General features: G+C 40.3%; 1 protein-coding gene across 1 annotated transcript in view; it reads right to left on the minus strand.

Moving 5' to 3' along the window:
• The window catches only part of CFAP95 (cilia and flagella associated protein 95), a 52,372-nt gene extending 34,547 nt beyond the window's left edge, over positions 1-17,825 (minus strand). The window contains exons 1-4 of the mRNA XM_073634598.1: positions 17,474-17,825; positions 12,347-12,458; positions 7,393-7,514; positions 6,539-6,607 (exon numbers count right to left, since the gene is read on the minus strand). Coding sequence (XP_073490699.1) covers positions 6,539-6,607; positions 7,393-7,514; positions 12,347-12,458; positions 17,474-17,589 — 419 coding nt within the window. The 5' untranslated portion in view covers positions 17,590-17,825. The remainder of the gene's footprint in view (positions 1-6,538; positions 6,608-7,392; positions 7,515-12,346; positions 12,459-17,473) is intronic.
• Between the last annotated feature and the right edge of the window lie 3,339 nt (positions 17,826-21,164).

A 21,164-nucleotide genomic window follows, 5' to 3' on the forward strand; every position in this document is an offset into this window, starting at 1 on the left:
ATGAGCTTTGAATTCCCCCAAATATAACATTTATTTAAGCCTTGATAACATCACTAGTATTTTTAAATAAAATCGAATTGTTAGCTGAGTTTTGAGAGAGTTGAGCGAGTCACACTCGTTTTCCGTACAGGTACAATGAGAAAAAAAGGGAGGACATTAAGCAGGGGTTAGTGTAAGAAGGGTTATTATCAATTCCTGGGGCTCTGCTGTAAATTATAGCACAGCTCAGTAATTAGAGGAAGAGGATGTCATCCACGGTGCTCACTACTTTATGAGCCAATAAATGTATTATTCAGTAGTTACCATATAACTCAGATGAGAGGTGACAGAAAGGAGAGCTGTCATCAGAAATGTATACTTCTGACATGAGACTGACATACAGTCTAGACAGACAAAACGCAATCCTCATCCCTGATGAACATGAGTTTGCTTTCCATATCTATTGTGTACACAGTCATTTATCTATACAGTATACGGAAGATCATTCAGCTTAATTTATTAATACTCCCATGTTTTTCTTTTTTATATATTAAGGAAGGGATAGTTAATAACAGCAGTATTTTACTGTAGGTGACATGAAGGATGTCACAAGCGGAAATAAAAAGGAGGGGAATCTCCCCAGTGAGGGCAAAGCAGCAGTAAAAACCTTAAAAAAGTGGAGGGCCACCCTGAAAAAGAAAATTGCACTAAAAATCCTAAAAAAAATTAAAAAAAAACATTTGAAAAAAAAAACCCTGAACCCTTGTTGCTAGGCAGTCTTCCTAATCTGCCTCTTCCTATTCCGCGGCGTGTCCTGTTCCTCGGTGAGCAGCCCTGTGTGTGTTCCCAGAAAACCACGGGGCCATTCACAGAGCGCCGCGTCGCTCGCACATGCGCAGTAGGAAACTGGCAGTGAAGCCGCAAGGCTCCACTGCCTGTTTCCCTTACTTAGGATGGCGGTGCCGGGACCCGAGAGCCGAGGGACGGGTCGGCCTCGGGCGGCTGACATCGCGGGCACCCAGGACAGGTAAGTTTACTTACTTAAAGTCAGCAGCTACAGTGTTTGTAGCTGCTGACTTTAAATTTAGTTTTTTTTCCCGGACGGAATCCCGCTTTAACCATTTGGGGGTGTTTTCCCACACTTCTTGTATCAGTGACCACACATGATTTTATTGCTGTATATGCCCACGTGGGAAAGATTTCCCCATACTTTGTCTCAGTGATCAACTGGGAAATAATCAGAGTGGAGACACAGATAGAAGATAGAAGGTTCTAACTATTCTTTACTCCATCTGGAAGTATACAGTATTTCAGCTGGAGTTGGACTTTATGCAAAAAAAAAAGACATGCAAGCCTCTTATTAACATTTTTTTACTTTAACAATAGCTAAAAAAACGCAAAAACATATGCGGTAGTTAATGTTACACTTTATTACCCTGACACTACATTACCCATTTAATAACAGTGTTATTGTTATTAATACATTAAAATGTCAGTATGACTTGTGAGATTATTGGGAGCTGGTACATTACTTAGGTCGGGATTTAATTGGTTACTTTAACTGCTAATTATATTCTTACAGTAAATGATGAGTGTACTCATCATTTATGGCAAAGGCAAGTCTAACATTGTAATCGTTAGACCAATTGTTTGACCCCTCTACACAATACAGTCATAATTGATGTTATTTCTGTAACCGATATGCATTTAAAAACTGTATTGTAGACCACAAGAAAATGCAGTTTTTGTGGGTTTGTCTGCACAGAAATAACCGCAATAATCCAAACAAGCATTTGAATGGAACATTAAAGTGATACTAAACACACAGTTTAATTTACATTATCCCTTCTATTTCTGTATATGGATGATGGCACTGTAATTATTTTAATCACTTCAGCCCCGGAAGATTTGGCTGCTCAATGACCAGGCCATTTTTTGAGATACGGCACTACGTCCCTTTTTTATTGACAATTGCGCGGTCGTGCGACCTTGTACCCAAACAAAATTGACGCCCTTTTTTTCGCACAAATAGAGCTCTCTTTTGGTGGTATTTGATCATCTCTGCGTTTTTTTGCGCTATAAAAAAAATAGAGTGACAATTTTGAAAAAAAAACACAATATTTTGTACTTTTTGCTGTAATAAACATCCCCAATTTTTTTTTTTAAAAAAAAGCAAATTTTTTCCTCGGTTTGGTTTCGGTATGTATTCTTCTACATATCTTTGGTAATAAAAATCGCAATAAGCGTGTATTGATTGGTTTGCGCAAAAGTTATAGCATCTACAAAAGAAAAGAAAGATTTATGGCATTTTTATTATTATTTTTTTTACTAGTAATGGCAGTGATCTGCGATTTTTATCGGGACTGCGACATTATGGCGGACAGATTGGACACTTCTGACAAATTTTTGGGACCATTGTCATTTATATAAAAATGCACTGATTACTGTGTAAATGTCACTGGCAAGGAAGGGATTACCACTAGGGGGCGATCAAGGGGTTAACTGTGTTCCCTAGGGAGTGATTCTAACTGTGGGGGGAGGGGACTGACTGGGTGAGGAGACCGACTGTTGTTCATACTTAGTATGAGCAACAGATCGCTCTCCTCACCCCTGACAGCACGGAGATCTGTTTGTTTACGTTGACAGATCTCCGTTCTGTCTCTGTGTGGAGCAATTGTCAGTGCCCGGCGGTCATCGCGACCGCCAGGCATGCGCATCGGCTCCGGTGCACGCGTCCCCTGGTGGTCAAAAGGCAAACTGACGTAGCGTTACGTTGGTTCACCCAGGGTAGCCAACCTGCCGCAGTACAACTGCGGCAGCTGGTCGGGAAGGGGTTAATTAGAAAAAAAATCTAAGTACATTTTTCCTAATCGATATACCGCTGTTACATGACCCAGATGTTTCCCAGCCTGTCTGCAGGTAAACATAAGCAGGAGGAACTTCTAGTTCTCTGCTGCTGGTCACATTATAAAAAAAAAAAACAGCCTTTTAAAAATTAAAGTTGAAAGTAAAAATAACTAATATCAACAAACCGTTTAAAATTGTCATAAAAATATATATTTGAAATCAAATCTTTATTATTTTTTGGCAATAGCATGGTGTGGACGTTTTTTTGCCAGTCACATGTTGTGTCACGCCCCTCCAGTTTGTGTCTTAGAAAAACAGGGAGGTGAAGCCTCCATCAATCCACATGTAATATCTCGCCCCATTGTGTTTAGCTGGTTAGTGGGCATGAAGGAGGAGGGAGGGAGTGGGCTGTCATTTAACACTGTGTATACGCCCACATGTGGGACTCTTTAGGCACATGGGCTGCTCAGATATAATAGGGAGTGTCAGGACTGGGCTCTCAGTCCTTCCTTCTCTGTGCTCAGGTTGCTCAGCTGTCGGTTAATTGCCAGAACTCATCGTTCCACAGTAGCTCACCTGTTAATCATCTCCTGCTCTTCAGTCAAGCCCACGGCCAGCCCCTCCTGGCAATTTAAACTACCTGGTTCATTTCATCAATTGCCTTTTCCTTGGTCAAACATATCTAGAGACTCTCTGCTGTGTTCCTGTTGAGGACTTGCCTGGCTGATGTCCCTTCTGGTTCCTGATCCTGCCTGATGCCTCTGACTACGCTCATCTCTAACCCCCCCCCCCCCCCCCCCCCGATTTCCTGGCTTTTTCTGACTACACGATTTGGCTACCGAACCCTGGCTTTGTTTTGACTACGTTTATCAGTTGTACCATTTTTACCATTTTATTAAACTGCATTTTCTGTCTCGGTCTGTTTCATGGTTCCTGACAGGCAGGAAATGCTCAGCATTGAAACACACTGAAAACTGGGTATGTGCAGAGCTGCCAACACTGCTCAGCAAAATCCCTAGCTGCATTGGGGACATGAACAGAAGGTGGAGATAGAGAACAGCAGGATCAACCAGATTTTTTACAGAAAACAGAACTCATAGTGACTGAGTAGGAAAAGCATGCAATACAGCATTTATTGATAGTTTTTTTATGATGTGGGTTTAGTGACACTTTAATTATGACAAGCTCTGCAGTTGTCACTTTTGCTGTATGGTAACATCAAATCCAATTTCTACTGACATTTGATGTTATTCATAATATAGGAAAAAAGATAGGAAAGCCAGTTTGTTTTCCAAGAAAACTGACAGCCATGGGAAAGCCATATGAGAATACAGAAAAATGTGTTACAAAGGTAGACCAGTTCTCCATAGTCTGCCACACTAAGGTAATGTATGTTTTCTACAGCTCAATGTAGCCAATATCTCAGTTTTTATAACATAGATCAACCAATTTAAAGGAGAACTAGAGTATATACATTTTTTAGAATAATTGTGCAAGTCCAAATATTGGCAATGATGTCACAGATAACTCCGTCCCAGAGTTCCCTGGGCCCCTTAAACCGAGGCCCAGTGTGGAAATATGACAGGCCTCAAATGGGAGTTTGAGCAGTATGGAAGAAAGTCCAATGCTTAATCGGACACCATGGAACGTCTTCAGTCATTGTTGGCCTCTGAAAAGGTAAATTAATTTTTATTTTGTAAGTTGTGTTTATGTACATTTTACACTTAGGAGTCTGTGAGACACCTACCCTATACATCTTTCCCACAATCATGGGTGAATTTTGCTTGATGCAAACTGTGATAAATGCAGTGAATGCTGAAAACTGAATCTTAAAAAATTCGCAAATTTTAAGCGAATGTCTCATCAAATCAATGATAAATACACCCATAGTTTTGCAAGAGTGCATTCATGCTCTATTTTCACTTCCATTTTCAGAATGTTAGCATTACATTCATTCTTATGTCACCTTAGGTAATCTAAAAATGTATTGTTATAATAGATATAGATAAGCCACAGTTTTTTTAGCTCTAAAGTAGCATTGCCAGTGTTCACTGAAAACAAATATTAGTCTAAAAACAGGTACATTACCTATTATTTCTCAATTTCACCTCAAACTTCCAAATTATTCATTCAGTGGCCATGCTACCAGGTGTCATTATTTTATGCAAGTTCCACTTTAAAGGCGAAGTTCACCTTTCCAAAAAATAAAAAATAAATGCACTGCAATGTCAGGCTCCTGCAGACTGTGCCCAGAGCTCTCTGCCCTTACCTCTGTAAAGGCAGGCAGCTGATTTCTCAGTAGCATCTGATGCAGTCAACTCTCACAGTGCTGGAAGACAGACACTTAAGCTGGCCATACACCTATAGATTATCTGCAGATTTTCTATGGTTAGATGGAAAAAGTGCAACAGATTTCTCCATGTTCCCTAAACTTTGTGGATGGAGGAATCTCCCACTTTTTCCATCTAACCATAGAAAATCTGCAGATAATCTATAGGTGTATGGCCAGTTTTAGGACAGCATCCAGTGGCTTGAAGAGGCACAGCAGGAAGGATTTTTAGCAGAAGCATCTGTCTTCAAGTAATGAAAAACACACCATTACACATAACTAAAAAACTAAACTTCAGCTTTAGGTATCACACAATGAGTATGCCACAACAGCGCACCAGGGCTAATACTGGAGCCAGCATCTTGCTCAACACCAGAAGTGCCGACGAGAGGCCGAAGGGCAAAGCCATAAACTGGTAGTGTAGGGGGCCCACGGCAAAATGTAGGAAACATTGATGCGCTGGATGAAGACTTGCAGGTTTGCATCCTTGATGTCCACAGAAGTCTCGCTGGTGAAGGGAGGTGATAACATATTTGGTGGATTCCATGCAGAACTTCTGGGCTTGAATGAAGACATTCAGAGCTTTAGGATCCAGCATGGCATGCATGGCCCTCTTTGGGTTTAGGAATAGTGAACAGGTTGGAATAAAACCCAGAAACTGTTCTACCACAGGAACTGAGGCAATGATACCTTGATCCAGAAGACATGAGAAGCATTGATAGAGATCTGCTAATTTGTGTGGTAACACAGGAAGTTAATAGGTGAAAAACTGAGGGGCAGGGAGCAAAATTCCAGTTAGTAGCCCTGGGATACCTCCCCCTGTACACAAGTGTTGGAGATGCAAGTTTTTCTAGCATTTGCAAGGGTTAGTAAATGTCCCTCCATTCTTAAAGATGGGGCTATGCCTTCATGCCAAGGAAGATTTTTTAAATCGATGGATTTAGTTCCATTAAAGGACAGAACACTGGCAAATGGTCACTTCTGCACCAACTCCTCACCAAATGGATACAAGAGTAATAAACACTTGGGGGAAACAAACAGCTTATCAGGATATTTTCAATATCCACATAGGAAGAGCTGGAAAAGCAAGATAAGTCTTTGCAGGCTTCAAAATTTAGGCTAAGGATCACAATGCCGAATAGCTGCAAGAGTCCAAGTCCAGCAACAGTGTAGAGAAAAGTATTGATTGAAGTGCTAGCAAAAAAAGGCTAGTCTTACAATAAAGAAAGAAGCCCATGCTCCTAAAAGCATGCAACTGAGGGGTTACTCAGTTTTGGTCAGTGCCCAGTCCCTGAAGGTTACAAACTTCCTGTGTCCCTTAATATACAAGAAAGAAAATACATTTTGGAATTTTAACAATTGTGACTCATTCTGTAAACTTACATTTTCATATGATCTTTATTATGGTGTGGCAAAACAGCTCCAAATCCTTTTTCTGGACATCCAGTTGACCTGAAAAGGGAAAATTATGTGTGTTACTTTTTAGAGCTGCAACAAGGTTCTTATGACGTTTCAGTATCTTCTTCTTTAGTGGGAAAACTAAACTGAAGAATGCTGTAACACAGGTCATGCATGCATTGTGCACCATCATGTCGATAAAGTAATCGGAAAAAAAATACAGTGCTTAGGTGTAGCCTAGACTGTGAGCTTTAGACACTCCTTCTTCCAGTCTTGCTCACAAAGTCCTCTGATTTACCCTGGACCTCTATCTTAGTGATATTTCTATATCCTACAAGATATATTTGCAGCTCTCTACAGACAGACTTACTGGATAAACAATTTAAGAAACATGGACAATTGTGCACTAACCAACAGAATCTAATCAAACTCATCATGCATAATCAAACACTGTATATATCTGTCAACGGATTTGTATTTCTATAAAGCCAATGTTGTGATTTACACACACCCAGACAGGTCTCAATTGATGAATAAAGTGTATTCAGAACATTTTATGTTTTGTTTTGATTAGAAAGGGGGAAAGCTGGAAGTTTTGCCCCTGCTGGGAAGATCTATTAGCCCAGATGACCAGAGAGGAAGTGATGGGAAAAAATGTTACAGTTGTTTATAGAACAGAAAACGAGGGAAATCAGTTCCAATCACAGCTTAGATGGGCTTACTAAATCAAATACATACTGTACATATTCACAGTATGTCTAAAATAAATATCCGATGTATCCAGAGTTCTAATTTAAGCATAAAGCAACATTTCATAAAAAATACAAATAAAAGGTTACCTCTTAATATCTAGAATACCGATGTTGTCCTCGTTGATCATTTTCTTAGGGACCTCTTTGACTTGATATTCATCTTTTAACTGAATCTGGGATAAATGTTGATGTGTTGTAGTGATCCAGTCCTGAATATAAGCACATATGGAGTAAACTTGAGCTATATAAAAATAAGAATGATCAGCTGTATTGATCAACTGCATGAAATGTATAATATATTAATTCAACTGTATTCATTCAATTTATTTCATGGTTTACTTTAGTCTCTGGCTCTGTAAAGAACAATTTTACCAATATCAGTCTCTGGCTCTGTAAAGAACAATTTTACCAATATCACACTGATAAAAAACGTTAGCAAAAAAAAAGATTTGGACTGAAATTTAGACTACACCCAATCACTGGCAAAACAAATTATGGATTTGGAAAAAAAATGTTTCCATGACTTTGTATGTCATTTGGGAATGGGTTTTTTGGACTATTAGGCAAATTGATACACTGGTTTGTTTATGCTTTAGTGAAAAACCAACACTGAACCAATTCATATGAAGGAATACCCTAACATTTCAGAAGTGCCATATACACTAAGCGGAAATGGGAATATAAATAGGAAAGGGTCCAGTACCACCTCTAACACTGTACATACATTTTACAACATCTTGTTTCTGGACCTTAAAAGCCCCTTCCAAATCCTTTTTTATCCTTTTAACACAAGTAGTGACCCAATGAGGTACACTGTTGTGGCATACACACTGGACTTCTTGCAATTAGAGCAGATATTTTAAACTAAACTAATCAATTTTACCTTTGCTCAGAGCTGAAAGCTTTCAGCTGGTGGACGTTTTCCTGCCAATGAAGATATGAGTTCAGCAAAAGCAGACAACTGTCATCTCATACCCTGGGGCTGATTTAGAGGTAATAATAAAAGCAGTGCCTCTTAAAGTGATTGTAAAGTCTCATTTTTTTTTTTTTATTTGTTAAAAATAATAAACATGTTATACTTACCTGCCCTGTGCAGTGGCTTTGCACAGAGCAGCCCCGAAGCTCCTCTTCTCGGGTTCCTCCTCAGCTCTCCTGGCCCCTCACTCCTGACGAATGCCCCCACAGCAAGCAGCTTGCTATGGGGGCACCCGAGCCAAGCTGCAGCTCTGTGTATCCATTCAGACATGGAGCCTCGGCCCAGTCCTGCCCCCTTTCTCTCCTCATTGGCTGACTGATTTTGATTGACAGCAGCTGGAGCCAATGGCGCCATGCTGCTGCTTCAGCCAATGAGGAAGGGAGTCCCGGGCAGCCAAAACAACCCTACAACATCACTGGACAGAGAGGGGGGCTCAGGTAAGTATTAGGGGGCTACTGCACACAGAGGGCTTTCTATCTTAATGCATATTAATCATATTAACATTGACACTCTGTATGTATAATTTTACAGTGATTCTCAGACTGTTGTTATAACTCTGTTCTCTTTTGTTTATCTAGTGGTCTCAATTTAATAAATCCCTTACACATCCCCTGAGGAAGCTAAAGTAGCGAAACATGTCGGGCTAGTGTGCAATACCTGTTGCTGTGATTTATTACCCACCTGTATAAGATATTGACCACCAAATGTTTATAACTACATACAGCTTACCCACAGTATGCATTGTCTGTCTTTTCTTTTAAGCATATTATGTTAATAAAAATCATGTTTTATCTACAATAAGTCAAGTGTATATGTATATATCTGACACCGATAAAATCCCCTTATCCTTTTTTTTTTTATCTAATAAAAAAACCTTCTGACTTTACAACCACTTTAAGTACCATAAAATTCCTATTCAATACAGTAAATATGAGATCCGGAAGAATATGAGCTGTCATCTCATAACCAGGGGCTGATTTAGAGGTAAAAATAAAAACAGTGCCCCCTAAGTACCATAAAATTCTTATTCAATGTAGCAATGAGGTCAGCAGCAGTGGACATCGGTCATCTCATGCCCAGGGGCTGGTTTATTATTATTAATATACAGGGTTTATATAGCGGAAAACAGTTTGTGCAGCGCTTTACAATATAAAGGAGACAATAAAGCAACAATTAAATTCAATACAAGAAGGTTAGGAGGGCCCTGCTCCTGCAAGGTCACAATCTATAAGATTTAAAGGTAAAAAATAAAAGAAGTGCCCCTTAAGTACCATAAAAGTGTTATTCACTAAATAAAAAAAAAATAAAAAAAGGAAAATAATACAATAGCATCAACAGCATGGTGAACGGGCGGATGAATGAAAGGTCTGCCTCCTCAATTCACAGATTCTTTTCCAATCATAGAAGCTATAGTACAGCTTCTATGAATGGAGGAGGGGTGCAGAAAGGATGGGTATGGTCAGTACACTTGATGAGTGCACATGACAGGTTCCTCATCTCTACTTACCCCCACTGCACTAAAATATTGTTCTTTGGGGGGGGGGGGGGGTTGGAAGATTCTTTGGGTGGTGTTGGAAGAAACAAAAATGTTATATATTGCAGCTTATCGGTCTTTCGTTGTGGTGGCTGTATTAGTTTTCTTTTTTTCAGGCTTTTTTACCTTTATTTCCACCTAGTGATCTTGTCAGCAACACACTTCCTTTTCTAGGGTGACAGTGCTCACTCACTGCACTAGATTTATGAAGAAACAGCAATGTCACCTAATGGCTGGTAGTGTGTTAGGACTACAGAAAACCTTCCTCTCTCATTTCCATAACATAAAGGGTGTTCTGTAGTTCACATATGTAACCTGGACAGGAACATAAGAATGCTTGAGATAAGACTGCAGAGTGCACAGGAGGCAGGACAGCAATTGATTTCTGGCTCGATCACCAAGTATATGTTTTGATCAGTTATCAGATATAACAAAAACACATTCAAAGGCATTTTGGCAGACCAATAATAGAAGTTCATTGTTAATTTTATACACTTTAACGCATTTTTGAGCCAGATAACATCTTTGCTAAACCAACACAGAAAATGCAAATATTTTTTGTACACAACAAAAGCTTAATCACAATCCAAAATATTTTAGATCCCTTTATAGCACATTTTCATCTCGTGTAATAATATGCAACGTCTGAATGTTTTCAATCACTTGCAGTAAACTGTAAAATTAGCCAGTTCCAAATATTTCCTAGCACATTTATTAAATATTTTACAGGACAATTCTTTGTTCCAACTCTCCTAAAAATAAATGTGGAACTGAACAATCACAACCCTCTTTAGCATCAAGTGTTAGTCCGCCCCCTAGTGTTAACATGAGACAATGAAGAAAAAACTCAGAAAAGGATACAAATTATGTATTTATATTTTTCCTATATGTTTGGCAAATAACATTTATTCATTGGCTGAAATGCATTAAATGTGTAAGATTCTTTAATTTAGTCATTTATTGTTATGATTACAATTATTATGGTTTTTAGACAAAGTATAATAATACAATGTATATAATGTAATCATATTGCTATTGTCCATGTGCTAAATATAATCAGATTTGCCTTTGCCCATGTTTTATACAAAAAGGATGTTTATATGGTCCAGGGATTCTGTTTAGTTCTGTTTCATACCTGACCTTCATATTTGAAACACCAGGTTATCTGCAATAAGGAGATTTTGTATATAGGGTGACAAGGTATACTATCATAATGGAAATAAAGATTATATATCTGCTCTAAGTGATAGATGAATTAAACAATGTGAAAAATTTGTCATTTAATGACCTGAAGCTAAGCACTATAACCCAGATACAGGGCACAAAATAAAAATGGAAAAAATAAAGTGCAGCGCTAGGTTTAAACACAAGATGATCCTGTGCATAAAAACATATATGAAAGTAGATATAAAACTGTATTATTACAGTGCAGTATGACCTTAAACATTAAATAGCATCAATTCAAATAAAGTTCAACTATACAGTGCACATATGATGTATAGTATTATACACAACCAAAATATTTAGTTTTAGTGCGACCCCAATGCGACAAATGCAAGATGAAAACAAAGTCGCATAAAAAACGCACAAAAGTGCAAAAAATTATGCAAATTGTAAAGTTCAACACTAAGTTTTGGCACAAAAAGACTCTATGCATGAGAACATGTGAAGAAAGTATTTAGTTTTAGTGCGATCCCATGCGACAAATGCAAGATGAAAACAAAGTTGCATAAAAAACGCACAAAAGTGCAAAACAATATGCAAAATTGTAAAGTGCAACACTAAGTTTGGGCACAAAAAGACTCTGTGCATGAGAACATATGTGAAGAAAATATAACACAATACATATACACGTTCTACACATGTGCAATTGGATTTTAAACAGACGTGTATGTCCATTTTTCCTTGCAAGGACTATAACAGCAATTTTAACCTGGTTGCCAACTTTATCTCCTACATTTTTACTGGCCAAGCTGCAGACAATTGGGAAGGCTACCGCCACCAGAGGACAGAAACTGAAGGGAAATTTCAACAAGAAAGCAAACAGATAACCCACTCTGTCCAAACAAAACATGGCTTTAGCTTGAGTTCTACTTCAAGAGATGTTTCAAAGTGACAAAATAAGTAAAATATAATATTTTATTTTTTTCTAATTTATTATTTTTGTTTCTGTTTTTTTTCCTTTGTTCCTTTTATTAACCATTTTACGGTGTAATGCTTCCTGACCCCCTTTCTTTATGATAGGAGATTCTGTGCATAAGTAGAACTACTAAATATTTACAATTCTATATAGGAGGTCATGTATAACAAGTACAGTCCTTTACACAAAATGTAATACTAATTTGTTAAATTGCTGTTTGTATGCTTGAAATGTCATTAGATTTTTCTTCAAACGCCCAATAAAGAAATACAGTATTAAAAAAAGAGAAATAATTTTCCGCAGTCTTTTTTTATGAGGCTTGAGTTATAACAGAAATTTGCTGAAAATTAAAAATGCGTAATGTGCTTTATGAAGTCCAATTTCTACTCACTTCTGAATGTGAATTTCCAAATCTCCTATATGAAGAATGACATAAATTCTTCTTGCCCAAAGGAACTTCACTAACATCATAGTCTTTAGGTTCAGCTTCACGATTTTGATGCCTAGTAGAAGAAAAGAAATCGAATGGAAACAAAAATGAAAAATACGTATAAATGAAATGTATTTTAATGTAATACATATTTTTTTATGTAATTGTTGGTGTTTTAGTTACACAGGCTTTTGTTATCATATAAGCAAAAGGAACAATAATGCCCCGTACACACGGTCGGATTTTCCAATGGAAAATGTGTGATAGGACCTTGTTGTTGGAAATTCCGACCGTGTGTAGGCTCCATCACACATTTTCCAACGGATTTTCCGACACACAAAGTTTGAGAGTAGGCTATAAAATTTTCCAACAACAAAATTCGTTGTCGGAATTTCCGATCGTGTGTACACAAATCCGACGCACAAAGTGCCACGCATGCTCAGAATAAATAAAGAGATGAAAGCTATTGGCTGCTGCCCCGTTTATAGTCCCGCCATACGTGTTTTACGTCACCACGTTCAGAACGATCGGATTTACCAACAACTTTGTGTGACCGTGTGTATGCAAGACAAGTTTGAGCCAACATCCGTCATAAAAAATCCATGGATTTTGTTGTCGGAATGTCCGATCAATGTCCGACCGTGTGTACGGGGCATTAGACTTGGTACCAGTGCTAAAAGGGTTGTGCACTACTGAATATAACAGCAAAACATCAAACATACTTAGAAGCACTTTAAATATTTAGAACGCAATATTACAAACTTGATGCAATTTAGTCAATTTAGAACCCAGCTGCCTTTTTGATTGTATGCACGTAAAAAGGACATGAATGGGCCTCATCAATTTGCACCACCATAGGTTTGCTTATAAAGTAGAAATATATATCAAACTATAAAATCAGTTATGTGAAGTAGACACCCCATAACTGTAAGGCAAGGCTCTATATTTTTCTAGGTTTTTCAAAGTACACCCCAGAACCCTTTGTAAGTTCCTGTTGATTCTACCAGCAGAACTATTGTGTAGGTTTTAATTTTATAGAGTGACAACACTCTTCTTTCTACAGTGAAAACAGCCTTGTTGCTGCTGTAGTGACTTTGGCACAGTTGATTGCCTTATGAGTAAAAAGCTCTGCCCTCAGTCTGTTAGATTGAAAGCACATTGCTCCATCTACAGGAGCCTAGGGAAATATAATACATTTTGGGTTTTGGGTTTAATACCGCTTTAACCCCTTCCCACCACCCAGGTCCAGATCTTAAATAAAAGTAAAGGTAGGTTAATTGGCTTCTGTCCAAAATTGGCCCTAGTAGATGAATGTTAGGGACCATGCATTGTGGGCTCCTTGAGGGTAGGGACCAATGTCAGTGTGCAATGTATGTGTGGAGTGCTGCGTAAATTGACAGCGCTATATGGGTACCTTAATTAAATAATAATATAATAGATGAACATCTTAATGAGACACAATGTACAGGGATATCAACAATTGTAGACACGCACCCACACTCACTGAGGTTGAACTGGATAGACTGGTGTTTTTATTCAACCTTACTAACTACAGTATGTAACTATGTAACCACCACCTCCTGGCCCTTTAGAGGTTCCAAATGCTGGGAGGCAGAGGCAGGAATTCCGATCATGTGATCGCTGTTATTTGCATTCACATCGGTCACATGATCGGAAAGCTCCTGATCGCAAGTATGCATCGGAGCTTTCCAGTACCCGCCAGTTACTCTGCCGGGTGTGTGCAGGGAGCACAAACTCATCACAGCAGGCCCGGGCAGTCCCGCCAGGGGGCGGCCAGTGACGGGACACCCACGGAGTCGGTCCCCCGCACTGCAACGCAAACACCACCAACTGCTGCCCCCCCAAAAGGCCCCCACTGACAGACCCCCCCATCTACTGCCCTTCCCCCCACCCAAACCCCTGCCCCCCTCACAGACCTTCACGATCCAACTACCAACCCCCACTGACAGACCCCCAACCCCCGACAACTACTGCCCTTCCACCCATCCCACCAACTACCACCCCTCCTTCCACTGACAGACCCCCAACCCCCCCAAAAATATCAACCCCTCCCTCCACTGACAGGTTCCCAACCCCTAACCAGATATTCATGCTACAGCCACTGTAAAACTCTGTATCCCCCATGTATCCCCCTGTTAATAATAATGACTCGTGACTGTGTCCCTACTTGGCTGTCAAGGTGCCTGAGCTTGTGTCGTGCCTGTGTCCCCGCCGAAGTGTTGGCATGTAAAGAGTTAGGTGATCATGCCTGTGTCCCGCCAACCATTTGACATGTAAGGAGTTAACAGAGTTCAGTTACCTCTTCGGGTGCAGTTCGGCGCTCGGCTTGTTTTGCCTGAATCTGGCGCATGCACAGTTGCATCAGAGGATACATATCTTCATGCTTCTCTGGGAGAGGAGACACTGGTGTGACCCAGTCACCAACAGGCCGCTCCTGCCAGGACATGCCGCTCGGCGGCCCTTCCCACCTGGAAAATGCCTCGTGTGCCCTATGGTCAGCCCGAGCCTGCAGCACAGTAATGTGTTTACACTTCTGATGAGGACCCTGATGTAAGGGGAGACTCTGACGAGGACCCTGATGTAAGGGGAGACTCTGACGAGGACCCTGATGTAAGGGGAGACTCTGACGAGGACCCTGATGTAAGGGAAGACTCTGACGAGGACCCTGATATAAGGGGAGACTCTGACGAGGACCCTGATGTAAGGGGAGACTCTGTCGAGGACCCTGATGTAAGGGAAGACTCTGACGAGGACCCTGATGTAAGGGGAGACTCTGATGAGTACCCTGATGTATGGGGAGGCTCTAATGGGGACTCTGATGTAAGTGGGGATTGTAATTGGGGCCCTGATGTAAGGGGAGCCTCTGATTGAGAACCCTGATGTAAGGGGAGCCTCTGATTGAGAACCCTGTTGTAAGGGGAGACTCTGATGTGGACCCTGATGTAAGGGGGGACTCTGATGGGGACCCTGATGTAAGTGGGGATTGTAATGGGGGCCCTGATGTAAGTGGAGCCTCTGATTGAGGACACTAATGTAAGGGGGGACTTTGATGGGGGTCCTGATACAGGGGGGACTGTGATTGGAACTCTGATGTAAGAGCTACCCTGATGGGATTTTTTTTAGCCCATAAATATTTGTAAAATACACAATGCGTCCTTCCTACTGAAACATTTGGAGACTCTGGTCCCTAGACCTAAATAAGCATTAATAGTATAACAAAAGGCAAACCTTTTTTTAAAGGATTAGAAAACCTGCCTGATATTTTAATGCTGTTTGTGTCCCCAATAGGGAGATTTGTGCTCTCTATTTGTCCTAGTGACCATTATCACAGAGAGTGAAAGTAAATCCCAAATTTTGTGTACTCGCTAGAACAGGAATAGAGGGGAAATCTTCCAATAGGGACACTTGTTTTGGTGACAACCCACTTTGGAGGAATTTTCTCTCATTTCCTATTTTGGCTACGGGACAGGACATAAATGTAAGTTTCACCTAAAAAAGAGAGAAGGGGACTAAGGTGGTCCCAGGAATGCCAATGAAGGAAGAAGCTACCACGTAATGAGATAAAAAAATATACAAAATACTTTATTGAGACATCTATGTAAAAGTTGTGATAAGGGATCCCACGTCTGTGGATCTAGACCACACAGGTGGGATCCATACCTCCACAGCATTAAGAGATAAAAAAGCCAAAGACAACGTTGTATTAAAAATAGACAGTGGTGGGTCGACCCACCTACCCCTAAATACCCCTTCCAATTCCCAAGGCCCCCAAGGAGACCACACAAAAATATATATGTTGGTGAAAAAATGGAGTCCTTGGAGCTGCTGACTTGAATTTTAACCACTGGGGGGAGCCCACCCTGTTGCAGGGGTATGGGCAATGATACCCAGTAATGTCTGCGTCTCGTCTAGTAAATTAAACCAATGTTACTATATGCAGCCACTAATAGGTGGCATGGAATCCAAGTCCTGATCATGCAGTGGTATACCATGAGTGAGGATGCCTGATATGTCCATAATAGGGAAATCGCTGTGTGTCAAAATGAAACAGGGTGCATTCAGTAATGACACCTAATCCAGGTTAAGCCAGTGCGGTTGGTCCCGTCCGGAACTAGGATAGATAACCTGCAAGAATCAATTTCAATAGAGTGTATGGACTATAGCAGGAAAAGTCTCACCGGCATAAATGCTTCAACATTCACATATGATCCTTGTATTTGTTTGAATGGACATGCAATCTTGGCATCCAACAATCCCCAGGATACTGGTAGTGGGATGTGTACAATCCTGTCCTCTGAACTGGCTCCTATGCTGGGCATGTGATGACTGCCTCAATGTTCATACAGTGCACAGCGCTGTGCGGCTGACCAGTCTGAGCATGGGGGATGTGATATGTAGCAGTGCAGCAACAGGTGTGAGTCAATTCAAAGTATTCGGTTCTTACCCGTTCTGCTGTTCAGCACGATAGCTGGCAAAATCCCTCCATGCGAGCATAGGGTCAGCGTATTGAGACTCCCTATCAGTGCAGCCTCATCAGTACCTCTTCATCAGTGCCTATCAGTGCAGCCTATCAGTGCCCATCAATGCAGGAGGCTGGCAAAATCCCTTCATGCGAGCATAGGGTCAGCGTATGGAGACTCGGCTCCCGCTTTGCCTCTGAGTCCTCATGTTTCCGTCAATGGAGAGACAGGCTTAGCGTGCTGGGACTTCCGAGTCAGCGGCGGGGGGGGGGGGGGGTGGCTGGGGTGCTCTATGCCCAAATACATTTGCTAGTAGGTGTCCCTCGTTCCCATCTCAAAATGTTGAGAGGTATGCACAAGTGCTTTTTTTTTACCACTACTATTCCTTTATATTGGTTTTTAAAATGTACAAATGCAGCAATTTAGAAATTGAATGAAAGGTTTAGTACTGGGAAACACTTTTTGAAAGATAAAAAGTGCATTTTATATACAATTATATAGATCAGACCAAAATGAGGAGGAAAGAAGGACAGAGGGACATTGCTTCAAATCAGGGACAGTTGCATTAACCCTTCACATCCAGTCATCCCAGGAGGTTTACTCTTACCAGCCAGACACCATGGTGTGCTTGTCATAGTGCATGTGCTTTGAACGCAGGTACAGCGAGCCTTTCTTCTCCACCATATCCCCCCTGATTGCACTGTCCATCATATACACGGCCATGGCTGTCCACAAACTTGTCAGCAGCTCTACAGGTATGCCGGGGACAGGACCCTGCACACGTGTTCATCCGCACTGCTTCCTCCTATACATAGCACTCTAGAACCCTCTGTATAACTGCTAAAAGCAGAGCGAACTCCGAGAGCAAGAAAAGCGAGCTGGTGACCCGAATGTGTCGTTTTCGGGGGGGAAAAGAGAAGCAGAAAGACGGGCACTTTCCTAGTCGCCATGGTGACAGAGACGCTAAGCAGGCTGTGTGCTCGGATCCCTCCGCCGCCAGTGCTGGAGATGTAGTCCCTGCACAGTGAGTGGGGATGGATTCATGTTGTCACATGGATGGTTGGCGAGTGATTCATCGTTATCGATTTCACTGACAATTACCATGAAGCCTTGTAAAGACAACATGATTATCAACAAAACAGCAAGTGTACATTGAATGCAGCACGGAGGAGCGGACCCACACTGTGCACTATGAAGAGCACACAACATTATACCATGTTTATATTATACCATGTCATAGGACACATTCCATCAGTAAGAGGAAGTCACACAATACCATTGTTGTCACCAATACTGTGAAATGCATTTTTTTTAATGCATACATTTACTTTCTGTAGTAAAACTAGCATTATGTACTTGGGTCACACTATAATTTACACTTATTTGCAGACATTTTTTTTTTCATTTTTTATAAATGAATGCATCATATTTAATACCCCCTTCCCGCCCAGGCCAATTTTCAGCAATGTCGCAATTTGAATGACAATTGCACGTCATGCAAAACTGTACACATATGACATTTTTATCATTTTGTTCACACAATTCGAGTTTTCTTTTGGTGGTTTATTAGGTAAATCAGCCAAGGATAAGTGGAGACGCTATATACTTTAGCGAAACATGTCGAGAAATAAGTTTTTGTACAGTAGATATCTGATCACATAATTTTTCTGAAGAAGATTGTTATATCTTTTTTTAACAAATGTATTTTATAAAATTTGTTGTTTTATATTATACATGAAATAGTTTTTTAATTTTTTAGGCCCGGTTCACACTAGTGCAATGCCAGACATCGCATGTGATTCGCACCACGTTGCATTTCACATAACATGCGATGTTTGTGCGATGCGATTTCAGCCATACAAACTGTATGGGTGCAATCGCATCACATTCGCACCAAAATGGTGCAGGACCCTTTTTTTTTTTTGGTCCACGCTGGAATCGGATCGTATGGGTGTTCACACTTATGCAATCCAATTCCTGCACCATTTTACAGTTCGCACTGCGATCTGCGAACAGATCTGGGGGTGTCGTTAACTTTGCATTGAGACCCGCAGCGGTTCGCAGGGTTCTCGCATTGCACTAGTGTGAACCGGGCCTTAAAGTTAAGGTTAAACACAAAAAAAAAAGCCAAAAATAGTTGTGGTTTTATTTCTCTTCTCTCTCTATTGTTCTCTCTCTTATGTTCACTTTCTATTGTCCGCTCTATTGTTTGCTCTCTATTGTTACTGTATTTTAGAGCTGTAATTTTTTATTTTTCCTATGTTTTATTGTATTTGCTTTGCAGGTATGGTATGTCTTACTGTTATACTGTAATGTTACTTTGTTTTATTGTTAACCATCATTTGCTTAGCAGGTATGCCATTCAGCTGAAGCACGGGTTTATTTATTCTGACCCGTTATTTATTTAACAGCGTTTGCTCCCATGATACGTAAAGCTGTGACTCCAGCGCTGTAGGAGGTGATTTTACCACCACAGTTTAAAAAAAAGAGCATATATGCCGAAGCATGGGGGCAGGGTTGGAGGAGCGATTTGCTCCTAACATTAGGGGTGGATTGCCCCCATGCTTTGGCATATATTTTTTAGGCACAGATTGCGTTAAAAAATCAAGTTGTTTTATTGAGTCAATGTTTTATCGTTACCAGTGTTTGCTTTTCAGGTATGCCATTCAGCTGCAGCACTGATTTATTTATCTTGACAGCAACAGCATTTGCTCTCACGATATGTAAATCAGCGACTCCAGTGCTGTAGAAGGTGATTTCACCACCACAGTTTAAACAAAAAATGGTACATGTATGCCCATCATTAGAAGTGGTTGGATGAAGGGCGGTATTCTAATCTATTTTTTTCGTTCAGTCCACAGGCTGCATGAAAAAAAGAACATTACAATATATGCCCAACAAGGACCAGCAACGTATTGGTATGTTGCTGAACTTTGAGTGGTTATACCAGAATGATGTCTGCAGGTTTAGGTATCATCTTGGTATCATTCTTTTCAGCCAGTGGTCGGCTTTCATGTAAAAGCAATCCTAGTGGCTAATTAGCCTCTACACTGCTTTTATAAGCAGTGGGAGGGAATGTCCCCCCCCCCACTGTCTTCCATGGTTTTCTCGGCTTCTCCTGTCTCAACAGGGAACCCGACAATGCAGCCGGTGGCTCTACCAGCTGACCATAGAGCTGATCAGAGACCAGAATGGCTCCAATCATCTCTATGGTCTAAGAAACCAGAATCTACGAGCATTTCATGACTTAGGTTTCACCGGATATAAACATCGCCATTGGGAAATTGGGAAAGCATTTTATCACACCGATCTTGGTGTGGTCAGATGCTTTGAGGGCAGAGGAGAGATCTAGGGTCTAATAGACCCCAGTTTTTTCAAAAAAGAGTACCTGTCACTCCCTATTGCTATCATAGGGGATATTTATATTCCCTGAGATAACAATAAATATGATTAAAAAAAATGAAAGGAACAGTTTAAAAATAAAATAAAAAAAGCAAAATAAATAATAATAATAAAAAAAAAGCACCCTGTCCCCCCCCGTGCTCACGTGCAAAGGCGAATGCAAGCGTCGGTCTGGTGTCGTATGTAAACAGCAATTGCACCATGCATGTGAGGTATCACTGCGAAGGTCAGATCGAGGGCAGTCATTTTAGCAGTAGACCTCCTCTGTAAATGTAAAGTGGTAACCTGTAAAGGATTTTAAAGGCTTTTAAAAATATATGTAGTTTGTCGCCACTGCACATTTGTGCGCAATTTTAAAGCATGCCGTGTTTGGTATCCATGTACTCAGCATAAGATCATCTTTTTTATTTCATCAAACATTTGGGCAATATAGTGTGTTTTAGTGCACTCAAATTTTTTTAAAAAAGTGTTTTTTTCCAAAGAAATTGTGTTTGAAAAATCGCTCCACAAATACTGTGTGCAAAAAAAAAAAAAAAATGCAACACCCACCATTTTAATCTGTAGGGCCTTTGTTTAAAAAAAAATATATTGTTTGGGGGTTCAAAGTAATTTTCTAGCAAAAAAAAATATTTTTTCATATAAACAAAAAGTGTCAGAAAGGGCTTTGTCTTCAAGTGGTTAGAAGAGTGGATGATGTGTGGCATAAGCCTCTAATTTTGTGCATAAAATGCCAGGACAGTTCAACCCCCCCCCCCCCAAATGACCCCTTTTTGGAAAGTAGACACCCCAAGCCATTGCTGATGTTGAGTCCATGGAATATTTTATATTTTGACACAAGTTTCGGGAAAATTTTAATTTTTTTTTTTGCACAAAGTTGGCACTAAATGATATATTGC

Source organism: Aquarana catesbeiana, linkage group LG01 (genome assembly GCF_042186555.1).
Source record: "Aquarana catesbeiana isolate 2022-GZ linkage group LG01, ASM4218655v1, whole genome shotgun sequence".
Taxonomy (NCBI): Eukaryota; Metazoa; Chordata; class Amphibia; order Anura; family Ranidae; genus Aquarana; species Aquarana catesbeiana.